Genomic DNA, 12,686 nt, shown 5'->3' with positions numbered 1-12,686 from the left:
AGAATGCTCCCCACCTAGTGAAAGGGACAAAAAAAGTTTCACCGCGGCAAGGAAGAGACTCGCGGTGCGTTGCTTGGGTAACAAGTCCCACCCATAACCTAAATCAGGCCTACCTGACTTATCTCACGTGACCGATCCTCGTGTTGCTCGTCCAATAAAAACAAAGAACAGGTGTGCTTGTGCTAGTTTCGGAGGTGGAATCCAAAGGTTAGTAAAACACGACGACACTGTAAAATTGCTAATTCAGTCTCTATTTGGAGTCGCATAGTCCTCATCTGATATTATTAGAATTGTTATTTTTTCAGAGACACTAAAAGCAATTTATTCAATCAAATCATGAATCTATCCAATGTGTCTTTATAAGTTATTTGGATCCGCGACAAAGGAGATCATATCAGACGTCGGGATTTCCTCAGCACATGAGGACATCTTAAGGAACGAGCAACCTGTCAACGGTTGGAGTTTACTCTCAATCCCCACGTTCCCACTTTATGTAACATCTTTGGATTTCGACGCTTCGCGTGTTGGCCGTCAAATCCAGGTGAGTTGCTTAGGCAGACTAGCAGGTTCATATTTGCGGCATGAATCAGTACCTATAAAAGCCTCAAGGGGGTTTGCCACCAAACAAAAGCCTCAGGGGTGTTTACCAGCGCAGTAGTACCGCAACCATCACAAAAAGAATTAAGCTATTTGTAGTGGTGTTACACTGTTTTATAAAGTACTCCACTGACCCCAGAAATTGATTAGGCTTCAGACCTCTAGACACTCATGTTTACCACTGTGATAAAATTGTTAATGTTGAACTCGAGTTGCATAGAAAGTTTTATGATAGCACAAACCAGTGATGACGTAGGCTTATGTTTCTCCAGGGTATAAAAATGACAGCCCCTTGGTGGAGATCTTTTGTGGGAAAGAGAAGAAAGGCAGCCAGAGAATCAGCATGTGTCATGGAGCAGGATCTTGCAGCCGCTGAGAAATGCGCTGATTCGGCACAGCCGGCCTCTGCTGACCCCGTGCCACAGAAGACTTCTCCAGCAAAGTCGCACGCAGAAGGAGGTACCTCTTTGCTAAGCGACGAAACATATGACGACTCAGGCGTCCAACCGACTTTCAGTGAGAGCACGGACCGCCGGAACCTGCGCGTATCGCGTTCGGGCCGCTTTAAGGAGAAACGACGCACGCGTGTGGGCTTGCCACAGGATTACAAAGATGAGGCCTCTGCCGAAGACCCGAGCAAAAGAGAGACGCATTCTCCCAAATGACTACACGAGACTGATAGAAGCAGAAGACTGTAAGAATTTACAATAGGCCAAGTCCTTCTGTAAATATACGTTTTACCTCTGAGGAACTGAAATCTGCACTTAAGTTATTATGCATTGGGGACAGCTACTATAGGCGTTTGGCTTGTTCTATATGAAGAAACATATGCGCGGGATATGAAGATAAGTGTCCTACAGCTCTGCATGTTGAAGATGCTGTTGTGCTGAAGCAAAGGAGCTTCTGCTTCTGAAAAAAGAAACACTGTATTTTGAAATTTTGAATGCATAGGCTACATGTGCATGTCTGTATGTTATTAGTTTTGTTTGTAGTTCCCTTGTTTATATTTTTAAAAGATCTATGAAGGATATGTATATGTGTGTGTGTGTGTATATATATATATATATATATATATATATATATATATATATATATATATATATATATATATATATATATATATAATATATATGGTGGAATGATAGCATAGTGGAAGTGGAAATGAAGTTTTGGGAGTGTAAGTTTATTTAGGTTAAAAATTCTCAAGCGAACTGCTTACAACCATAGACACATTAGAAGGGAGGCCCTTGTAAACCACCACATCTCACCTTTCATTGTCTGAACACAAAAATAATGAACAAAGAAAGAATAGTTGTTTATGACATATTGACCATTACAGGTCAACACTGATTAAATTAGTCAGCTGTTTAAATTTTAATATGAATTCAGTGCCTCTAGAGATTAAATGTGATGGAAGTACATGCATGTATAATGAAGTGTTAGTTTAATAATTACAAAACAAGTACCTGCAATCACATTAGACTGATATGGTGCAAAGAAAGTGATAAGAAGTTAGTGAACTAGTTTACCGAGCAACAATATATGATAATCAGCTCACCAGATATACCATCTACTGGGTCACAATATGTTCTGGACTTAGATATACATATGTAATGATCTTAAACATGGATTTTGAACAAACAGTGAAGCACATTTGTTTAATTACTGCATAATGCAGTAGGTTATTAACACATGAGATTAAATCAGATATCGGATGTTCTGTGAAGCTGAGACATGTGCTAAAATTCTGTTCATTAGTGTGTAGGTCTGTGTTCCTATGAGTTCATACCAAATGGACAAAATGATTTTTGAAAAAAAAAAAAAAACTACAAAGGAAATAAATTTGGAATTGATTAATGAAAACTTATTGTGCTTCAAAGCTATGCAACCGCTGCAGTTGAACCCTGTACACCTTCCTTGTTTCTGATTTACAAAGGTAATCTGTTCAAATAAATGTAAACATACGAGGAGAAATGTAGAAGTGCTTACATGCAGGATGCATACAGGCTACCGTTCATGTCCGTGACCGTGTAACTGCTTTTACATGGGTGGAGCAGTCAAGCTGTTGCTGAAATATGTTTTGACTACAGTATTTAATACTCCAGTAGTATGTCCTAATGGTTGTCATTTTGCTTTTGGCTGTCATCTTTAAGCCTGACCCACCCTGTGCTACAACATTCTCTCTCCTCTCTCTCTCTGTCTGTCTTTTTTTCTCTGTCTTTCACTGTCCCTTAGGAGACCTAAAATAGATTCTGTGCTGGGGCACTTATCTACATAGTACGGCATCTTTTTATCTGCTCCATTATGACCATGTTTTCAGTATATTTTAATATTTTGATCTGCTTTGTACATATGAAATGTGCAGTAATGCTTTACAAATACGTTGTTAAATATGTTAAATAGGTTGAAAGAAGCTGGGAGAATCATGAGCAGATTAGAGAAGGCCATGGGGCTACACTGTATTTGAGAAATGTTGGGCGTTATTGTTGAACATCCTTTGGTTATGTTTAAAAGTCAGTATCTCTCTCTCTCTCTCTCTCTCTCTCTCTCTCTCTCTCTCTCTCTCTCTCTCTCTCTCTCTCTCTCTCTCTCTCTCCCCTCCCCGTTCATCTTAAACGCTACCACTAGAGAGCGTTTCTAAGGGACGCAAAGGCTGCACCATGGCGTCGACATGTGTAAGAGACCCGCGCGCTAACCGCACATCTCGCCCCTCCTGCTGACCGTACCACTTACGTCCAGTTATGCATGCATTGTGCATTCAGACTGGACGCAACAGGCGGATGATGACGACCACGGGCTGAATCTGCTAGCGTTAATACAAAATACTTAGCAGATATGGCAATCTTTATATACCGTTTCGACTAAAGGTAAACTCATTGTGCGTTTAAAATTATAATTTTGCTTTGTTTTGACATATACAACATTTTTGTAAAGATTGCAGTAAAGCAGAATGGGAAGTTAAGGAATCGGTTGAAATGTAACAGAAATAGAATAGGGCAAAAGCGAGTTGGGCTGTAGTTAAGTTTGAATAAACTGGCGGCGTATTCAGCGTTTGCCTAATTATAACCCGAGCTCATCTTCTGTAACAGTATCTCGCGTGTCAGTGGCGTGTTACGCGATTACAGCTTCGTGCGTCGTGGTTCACGCGACAAAATCTGAGAGAAAAGCGCATCGAGGACGTTTATGTTTGCCCGCGAAGGTAAAGTCTGCTTTAACTTACCGAAAACAAACCGCTAAGAAGGTAAAGTCTGCTTTAGCTTACCGAAAACAAACCGTTAAGAAGCTACAGCAAACTAAACAGTAAACAATTCCCTCAAGTTCACAGTACTGTCAGGTGGTCTTCTCTTATGGGCGAGTGTTATTTTCAGTGATAGTCACCATTGTTGAGTGACCATATAAATAGCTTACAAACTCTGAGAAAATAAATTTTCAGCATACCGCATAACCAACTTTGAGTTTCAACAGTAATCTCATTAATCGAGACTTCTTCATCTTAGTCTCAAAAATAGTATTTGCTAAACAACATGAAATGTTCATCTTTTGGTTCCCGTTGTCGTGTGTGAAGTTTTCTTGCATATGAATTTTTGGAATTAACTTCACGTTTTGCTTTGTACTGCGTGTCCTTTCTTTTTGTTTACTTGTTAGACCTTTAGGCTTCTCAAACTAAAGGTTCACCCCGTTGTAGAATTCCCATGGGAAACATGGATTTAAAACATTTACATTAGCAACAGCTTCATTCTTTTTAAGTTTGATGTATACCTTTGATGCCTGCTCAAAGGTACAAGTAAACAAAAATGTTGTTTTATATTTACATATTTCAGTTTTGTCTCATGTTTAAGGAGCAGTATTACATCAAACGGCGGATTAGTTTTTCTCATCTACGAGCTCAGTTTCGGTCTGCACTTGTTTGATTTGCGTTCTAAGAAATTCCGCAATTCCAGGTAGATACATTTAGATACATTTTACCTGTCACGGCGCGAATTATCCGATGCAGTTTTTTTTCCCTTTTTTTAGGCAGTCTGTGTTAACATTTGGGGATTATACTGGTCCCATACTGGTTGCTGACTGGTTTCGAAATGATACCAGTACAATCACAGACGTTTCTCTCTTTATGTTACTTCTGTATACTGTATTTCTCTCTCTGTATTTCTCTTATGTTATTTTTTTATGTATACTATGCCATGCAACCACCCCACATAACCATTTCCATTATAAGAAGCCCATGTCAGCAGCGTGTATGCAACTTCTTAATGAGACTCTGGGGAAGAACTTGGCTGTTGTTAAGATGCTGTGTATCAAGGCCACAAACAGTGAATTCCTGAAACTGGCCTGTGCAGCTGCACATCATTCCTGTAACGTTCCAAGAACGTACAAAATACCACTGGATTTCACTTATTTAATTGTCTTTATTTTACCCCCCGATGAGGGCTAGTGATGTCACCGGTATGAGTTTCACATCGCCAGTTTCAGTGAAGTGCAAAATTGGTTTATGAGCACATATTTGATTTGTACCTGCAATTTTATGTTCTTTAAAGTCTTGCACACATTTCATACAAATAACACCATGCTGTTACTACATGGCTGAGCTGTATATTTATCCATAGCATGCATTGTTTCTTCCGTTGTGGGAACACAGGGCTTGCCAGAGGTTAGGCAGCTACACTTCCCAAACAACAGACTCCATTGTTAATTCCTGATCTCTCTGGCTGCTGTAAGAAGCTCCCCTTCAACACTGATCTGAGATCCATTTTTTTTTCCGTCTGACTGAGGGCTAAGGTTACGGCTTGGATGATGAGATGGGGTGAGGCGCACTGAGAAAGGGCAGCGTCTGCCAAGATCTCTCTGGGGCCTTTTGTCAGCCATTGTGGCAGAAGTAGATCATTTTACCCTGGAGAGGAAGCAGAATTCCTGTTTGCCACAGCTCATGATGGACAAACTTCCTGCCAAGCACAATTTGGAATCTAATGGAAATGGGAGGGGTCTGTGAGAGGAAAATCAAAAGGCTTTAGACTGATCATATAGATGTTTGGAAACACACACAGGCCCAGTCAAACAGAAGTGAGAGTGTGACACACAAACATGCACAGGCCCAGTAAAACAGGAGTGGGGGTGCGACACAGAAACACACACAGGCCCAGTAAAACAGAAGAAATGAAAGTGTGACATCAGAAACACACACAGGCCCAGTAAAACAGGAGTGAGAGTATGAGACAGTTGAACACTTTCCAGCATGGGGAAACATAAAGGAAAACCAGTTACTCCCATGGTCACACATCTATCCCATGTTTTGACATTTCATGCTCATCTCAAACACATTCTGAATGGTCAACCCACAGCACCGAAATATGTCTGCTTGCCTGCTCATACAAAAAAATATTAGGTTCTTCAGTGAGACAAAAAAGCTATTGGTTGCTCTGACAGGCATCTGAACTTGTAATTGTAGTTATAATTGTAAAGACTTTGCCAGTACACAGGTAAGGCCTGGAGGTGTATGTTTAGGAGCTTCCGCGGGATCATGTGGTGTATGTGAATGATTTAGTAAATCAATGTTTTACAGATTTATGAGGGCAGTCATGCCTGTCCCTCCACCTCCCCCTCCACCCACTGCTCCACCTCCCCCTCCACCAGCTCCCTTACAGGTAACACACATATATACACACACGACAAACACACACAGATACACACACAGATGCGCGCACACACACACACACACACACACACACACACACACACACAGATGCACAGACACAATAGACACATACACCTGCATACACAAAGTTACACATGCATATACACAGTCACAACACACACACACACACAAAGGCACACATAGACAGCACACAGACACGAATGCACTCACACAAACAAACACAAACACATATGTTCAGACACAAACACACACACACAGACCCACACAAACAGACAGACATGCATACTTGCACACAAATACACAGACACAAAACACACACCCAAAGTAAACCATACACATGGACAAATATACATATACAGACATACACACCTACATGCACAGACAAAAAGCATGCACGCAGACACACTCACATCCACACACACAAACACACCTGTGCCTGTACACATATGCACAGACAATAACACAGAAACACAAACCAACAGACATACAGTGGAACATATGCCTGAATAGTTACACACATGCATTCTGCTGCATAACATCACCATGTTCATCCTGCAAACCAGCTGGACACATTTGCATTATTAATTAGAGATAAAATTACACACACACACACACACACACACACACACACACACACACACACACACACACACAGGAGCATACATCACACAACAGTGTCACATTTTTAGGGCTGGCTCTGAGTAGTCCTCGTGGTTGATTCATGTCTCCTTTGAGCTTTCTGTCTGTGCAGATCTGTGTCTGTGTTTAAATACTTAAATACATAAAGGTGTTTTTTCTCACTCTATCTCACTATTTTTCCCTCTCTCTCACTCTCTTTCTCTCTATCCCTCTCTCCCTCCCTCTCTCTCTCTCTCGCTCTCTCTCTCTCATGGTCCTAGTCTGAGTCTCCTAAGTTCCAGTGCTCTGCAGGAGGAGGGCGTGGGGCACTGCTGGCAGACATTCAGAAAGGCACGCGGCTGAAGAAGGTCACACAGGTCAATGACCGCAGTGCCCCCTCCTTCGAGAGTGAGTGCAAATGACATCCAGTTCATGGTCAACCAGAGTACCATTCAGCTCAGGCAGAAATGGACTGACACGATGCTCCAGAAAAGGATATCATAGCGAAAATCAGCTGGGCACACTGTATCCATTTACAAGCCTGACTGTAACTGTAGGGAAGAGTTAATCAGGAAGGGTCAATGATATGGACTAAAATTTATATTATGGTATTTTCCACTATCTAGATAATAATGATACCATGATATACCAGAAAAGTAATAAAGAAGATAATAATAATAATTATTATTATTATTATAGTAGTAGTAGTAGTAGTAGTAGTAGTAATAATAGTAGGAGTAGTAGTAGTAGTATTGTTATTGTTATTATTATTAACCTTTAAATGCCCATTAAACATAATAAATCTTAATCATGACCGATTGTGACGGTGGCAGGGAGTGAGATGCAAGTGGAAGAAAGTATGTTTTCAAACACTGTACTGTATATTGCCCATTGATGCACAATAACAATGCAATGCAGCAAGCAGAAATGAAAGGTAAAAAGGCGTTCGTGCTGGCAATATCTCTCGAGGCATAGCAACGCAGCAGAGTAGCAATTTTACCAGGAACGTCTGTAGCAGGCAGGAAATAGGAGTATTAATCAGATATTTTAAAGAAACTGAAGTACTTGGGAAGGGGTAAATAATTACTGTTGTGTTCCTCGTTTCCCTCTCCTTCCTGTCTTCTTCCTGAGCAGTGGAAAGTGCCACCTTGCTGGATTACTGTGGTGGGGTGGTGTTCAGTGTTTTGGGTGGCGTGCCACTGCTGGTGGGGCTAACTGCAAGTACTCTTGTCACCACCTCATACTCACAGACATGAGTGACTATAATGTGGTGAAGTAGATTGGTGGTGTTTCTACATTTAGCTAATAGAGTGCCCTGATATGGTTTGCCCAGTATAGTTTGCTGGCTATGTTTGGCAACTCTGAATCTAAACGAGTTCCAAATGACTGAGGACACTCCCCTTTTTGGAAATAGTTCTTCAGCCTTGGTTGCAGTTATATTTTGTTCTCAATCATCTTCAGTTTTGCAGGGCATTTCTACAATAATGTTTAGCAACTAACTTTTCAAAGGTAGCTAAGATCCAAGTGGGCTATATTTTCCCACTCATATGGGCAGTATAATGTATGTGTTTTGTGCAGCAGCTGGTTGAATAGAAGCAAATTAATAATCTGATTGCACCACCATTGTAAATTAGAGTTAAATGTAAGTTTTAGAACAACCTGTTTGTTTTTAATAATTAATAACAAAGAGGGGTTTTATTTTATCTTATGAGCTAGCCTGTTTCTGATTTGCTGTTTTGGGGCTCATCATGGTATTCACAGCAATGGAAAAACCCATATCATGGCACTGCGATATTACCAGTAGTCACTTTAACTCTGCTGTAGCACCCAGTCCTAAGGTTAAAGTTTACATCGCCTACACAGCAGTGTGAATGGAGATTTTATAGTTTGGATATAACACTGCATTGGCTAAGTCAAGCTGAATTTGGTAAGTTGAAAAACCAGTAAACCAGTATTAACCTGCATAACCAGGGTTTTGGAGTTTTTGTTTCAGTTCTGCTTTGATGACATACATTCCTGAGTTATGGTCAGAAATAGTCCGTCAGCATGCAATCCAGCAATTTGGTGTTCTCATATCAGGACACGTAAGCAGGTCACACAGTGAGAGAGGGAAGAGGGCCTTCACACAGCAGATAAAGCACTGCTTATCTGAGACTATATTTAATGTCAAGGTCCACCAGTGATTCACACTGACAGATGTGCGCATGCCTGTCCCCACACAAAGTGCTCCACCATTATAGGAAGGAACCCACTGCAGTAAACACAAACCATGGACAGTTTTACTTTGAAGTGGATGATGAGGTCTTTCCTTTCCTCCTAACCTGTTGGTCATCCTGTCTGTGCCTGCCCAACTCCAGAACCCAAGGGGAATAGTGTCAATGGCTTTGGGATGGGCACGTCAACTGGGGGGTCCAGCGCACCACCCACACAGGGGTCCACTCTGAGTGGGCTCTTCGCTGGGGGATTTCCTGTCCTCAAGCCAGTTGGACAGAGAGACAAAAGCTTAGGTAACTCAGGTTCACTGGCTGTATCCCATATTGATCAACGTAAGATGATTATTACATTGTGTCTAGCAGTGAGTACATGTTAAATTTTGTACATTTCCTTGGTGGTGTTTGTGTGTGTGTTTTTTTGGGTTTTTTTCTATCTCAGTTTCTCAGACTGGCTCTATGGCCAACCTGAAGCAACCTTTATGGAACCTGCCATCTCATGGGGAGGGTTTCCACGGCAGCACCCCAGATCTCTCTCCCTCCCACAAACCTTTAGAAAGATCCTCCTCTCTATCTAAGACACGCCCCCTGTCCTCATATACAGCACCCTCCTCCCCCAGCCAGGTGGTTCCTCCAAACGCCAGACCTCACTTTTCTGCCCCCATCATCTTCACCCCACCTCCACCCCCTCCTTCAGTCTTTTATCAGGATCGGCCTGGCAACAGGCCACCTCCTCTGCCCACCTGTCCACCCCCACCCCCTCCACCCCAGATCTCCAAACCTACCTGGCTTCCTGTCCAACCCCTGCTCATTCCCATGCCCACAACTGCTCCTCCACCCCTGCCTCCATCCCTCCCTACTTCTGCACTTCCTGACAGGTTTCATTACCCCCCACCCCCCTCTCCAGTTTTGTTTGATGCTAAGTACTGTAACAGTCTATTAGACCTCCCTCCTCCATCCCCTCCACCTCTCCCTGCCTCTTTTACCCCTAGTCTACCCTCCTCTCTCCCACCACCACCTCCTAAAATGCCAGCTGTGCCCTTGCCCACGTACCGTCCGACAGTGCCCCCACTGCCGCCCTCCTACCCCTGCACAGCACCCAGCCGGAGACCTCCTGCCATCCCCCGGAACACAGGTGCACACCTACATATGCAAAACTGCCAGGACTGGATTTGCCCACCACTGGACATTTCATTTTTGGAGAATAGATAATAAAGGCTGATTTAGATGTGGTAATAAAATGTAAAGCATGGTTGATTGGCAGGTGCTGGCCGATTGGCTCCACCCCCTGCCCCACCTGCTCGCTCTCCTACCACTGAGTTGTCCAGCAGAACCCTGCCCCCTCCCCCTCTTCCTCCACCTCCTCCACCTCTGCCTCCTGCTCCACGCAGCTCAATGAGGAACGGATACCTGAACAGCCTTGGTAAAAACACCCCACTCATAATTAATTAATATTTCAATATATCATTTTAAAATGCATTAAAAATACAGAAAAATAAATAAAAAGTATTTAACTCAACATTAAAAGTATTTAACTCAACATTAAAAGTATTTAACTCAACATTACAACATTTTTGTTTTAGGAACAATGATCATGAAGCATTAAGTATGCAATATTTTATGCTTGCTTGCTTTCCAGATGACTTTGAATCTAAGTTTCAGTTCCACCCAGTTGAGGATTTCCCACCACCTGAAGAGTTCAGACCTTTCCCAAGAATATACCCAAGCAAAGAGAACAGAGGTACTCTCAGGTTATATACCCTGTATAATACTGTTCTGACAGCAGTTCTCCCACCGCACACCCTAGCTTAGAGGGAATGTAGACAAGGCCTTGAACCAGAATTGCAAACACATGTCATTCACTGAACAGCCTGGAGTTTGCGTCTACACTGTGGTTGCACACACAAGTCAGCTCACACTCACTTTGTACCTACACTCATCTATCACTTTTTTTGTGTGGCTACATCTTTGATACAGATTAATTTTATAGATGTACAGTTTACAGCATTTGCCAGACACTCTTATCCAGAGGAATGTATATGTTTATCAGTATGACTATGTGAGCTCCCTGGGAACTGAACCCATGACCTTGGTGTTAATAGCACTATGCACTACCTGCTCAACCAACAGCTTAGTCAGGCATCCCCCACACAGCATTAACACTGAAGATGATACAAGTTTATATTTTTTTGTTGTGATTTTACATGTCATTTTACATGGGTTAACAGTGGTCCTGTGGTCAAAAAATGATATGGACAGTTAAATGATGACTTATGGTTGTCAGGACTATAGATTCATTCCATTGAAATGTCTCATGATTACTCTGGATAAAGACTGATAAACCTTAAACTAATCCTAACCATCATTCTCATCAGCCAGTGTGGATGGGCAGCAAACTCTGGGCAAAATCATTGGGTGTATGCTGAATACTCTTTTCATACTTAAAACTGAAAATGTCTTTAGGCCCTTGTGCAGCTGTGACAGTTGGTATGGATTAATGATTAATGATCAATAATGATTATTTGCAATGTTTCACACTATTCAGAAGTAAAACAAGTGTGATGTTCCCTTCCCCAGTGATGTCCCATCCTCCTGGCATGAGGACCTACTTAAGATGAAGAGGAGGATGCTTGGTGCTGCCCTTCATTACAGTTCCATCTCGTAGTCATCACTCTGTGGTGGACGAGAACCAAATTCCAACCTCATGTTATGCTGATCTCTGAACTCTGGAGGTTGTGTACAACACACCACCTCAGACCTGATCCAAGTTTTCACCTCAGACATCGGAATATAATTTTTTAAAAAAACAAGCCTTTCCCAACCACTTATCTGAGCTGCAGGGCTTGTTTTGGGAACCGGATTATGGTAAAAAGATGTTGCATTCTTGGAATACTTAAAGCAGTGTCCATTTGTCCATTATCTGCGCTCACAGGTGATTTTGCTTTGCGCTGAGGAATAGAGGTCAACTAGCTGACCATGCTGCGTGATGTCAAAATTTTCAAACTATCTTTGGATGGATCTGTCATTACCTCCACACAGTGCCGGACTAGTGCTCCTAGGAGCAGAAGTAAGTATTGATGAGGGGACATTGAGGAAACATGGAAATTTATCCTTATAGAGAAAAACGTACCTTGTAACTGTAGTACGCTGCCCTGTAAGTGGACAACAGGACTCATCTCTTAACAGTAGCACACTGGTGACACAAGCTGTAACAGTTATCTGGCCTCAGACTGGGACACCATGAATGAACCAGAAGTTACCCTGATTACAATCTGCATGTCACAACCAGGAAAAGGACTTTCTTTATACCACATACTAAAACAATTAAGACCCTATGAGTGTTTTGTGTTCTATAGATTTTTGTCCCATATTTTAATGCAAAGCGTTTCATAAGACACTGGACATTCATTCTCCTTTCATGTTTAGTTGACATACTGTAAGTTGGTCACAGGTTTTCTGTTTTTGCTAAATATCGGCAGGTTTGTCTGAATTTTAACTCATCAAGATATTCACGCAAGACAGAATGTAGTACCACCAACTGGATTGTATCTGTGTGAAATTCAGAAATTATGATTCTTTGCTAAATAAATAACGGCTTAAATTCAACAAAC

At 41.9% G+C, this 12,686-nt stretch overlaps 2 protein-coding genes across 5 annotated transcripts; both read left to right on the top strand.

The window, feature by feature from the left end:
- The first annotated feature begins 258 nt into the window (after positions 1 to 258).
- LOC113580434 (proline-rich protein 15) lies at positions 259 to 1,536 on the top strand. The gene is made up of 2 exons (XM_027014978.2): positions 259 to 541; positions 870 to 1,536. Exons 1-2 carry the CDS (start codon positions 350 to 352, stop codon positions 1,260 to 1,262), a joined length of 585 nt encoding a protein of 194 aa, XP_026870779.2. The 5' UTR covers positions 259 to 349; the 3' UTR covers positions 1,263 to 1,536.
- Positions 1,537 to 3,267: 1,731 nt separating this feature from the next.
- Positions 3,268 to 12,685, top strand: wipf3 (WAS/WASL interacting protein family member 3). Of its 4 annotated transcripts, none has more exons than XM_027014922.2 (9): positions 3,268 to 3,464; positions 4,437 to 4,538; positions 6,155 to 6,236; positions 7,147 to 7,273; positions 9,223 to 9,372; positions 9,518 to 10,210; positions 10,340 to 10,498; positions 10,715 to 10,816; positions 11,653 to 12,685. In XM_027014922.2, the coding sequence occupies exons 3-9, from the start codon at positions 6,159 to 6,161 to the stop codon at positions 11,691 to 11,693; spliced, it is 1,350 nt and encodes a 449-aa protein (XP_026870723.2). In that variant the 5' UTR covers positions 3,268 to 3,464; positions 4,437 to 4,538; positions 6,155 to 6,158; the 3' UTR covers positions 11,694 to 12,685. The 4 variants fall into 4 exon arrangements, with proteins under 4 accessions (XP_026870723.2, XP_026870721.2, XP_026870722.2 ...); XM_027014923.2 differs by lacking the exon at positions 3,268 to 3,464 and adding an exon at positions 3,743 to 3,796; XM_027014920.2 differs by lacking the exon at positions 4,437 to 4,538.
- Position 12,686: the final 1 nt, after the last annotated feature.

Source organism: Electrophorus electricus, chromosome 8, assembly GCF_013358815.1.
Source record: "Electrophorus electricus isolate fEleEle1 chromosome 8, fEleEle1.pri, whole genome shotgun sequence".
Taxonomy (NCBI): Eukaryota; Metazoa; Chordata; class Actinopteri; order Gymnotiformes; family Gymnotidae; genus Electrophorus; species Electrophorus electricus.
Note: the sequence above shows the minus strand (reverse complement) of the source record. Positions and strands in the feature narration are given on the sequence as shown.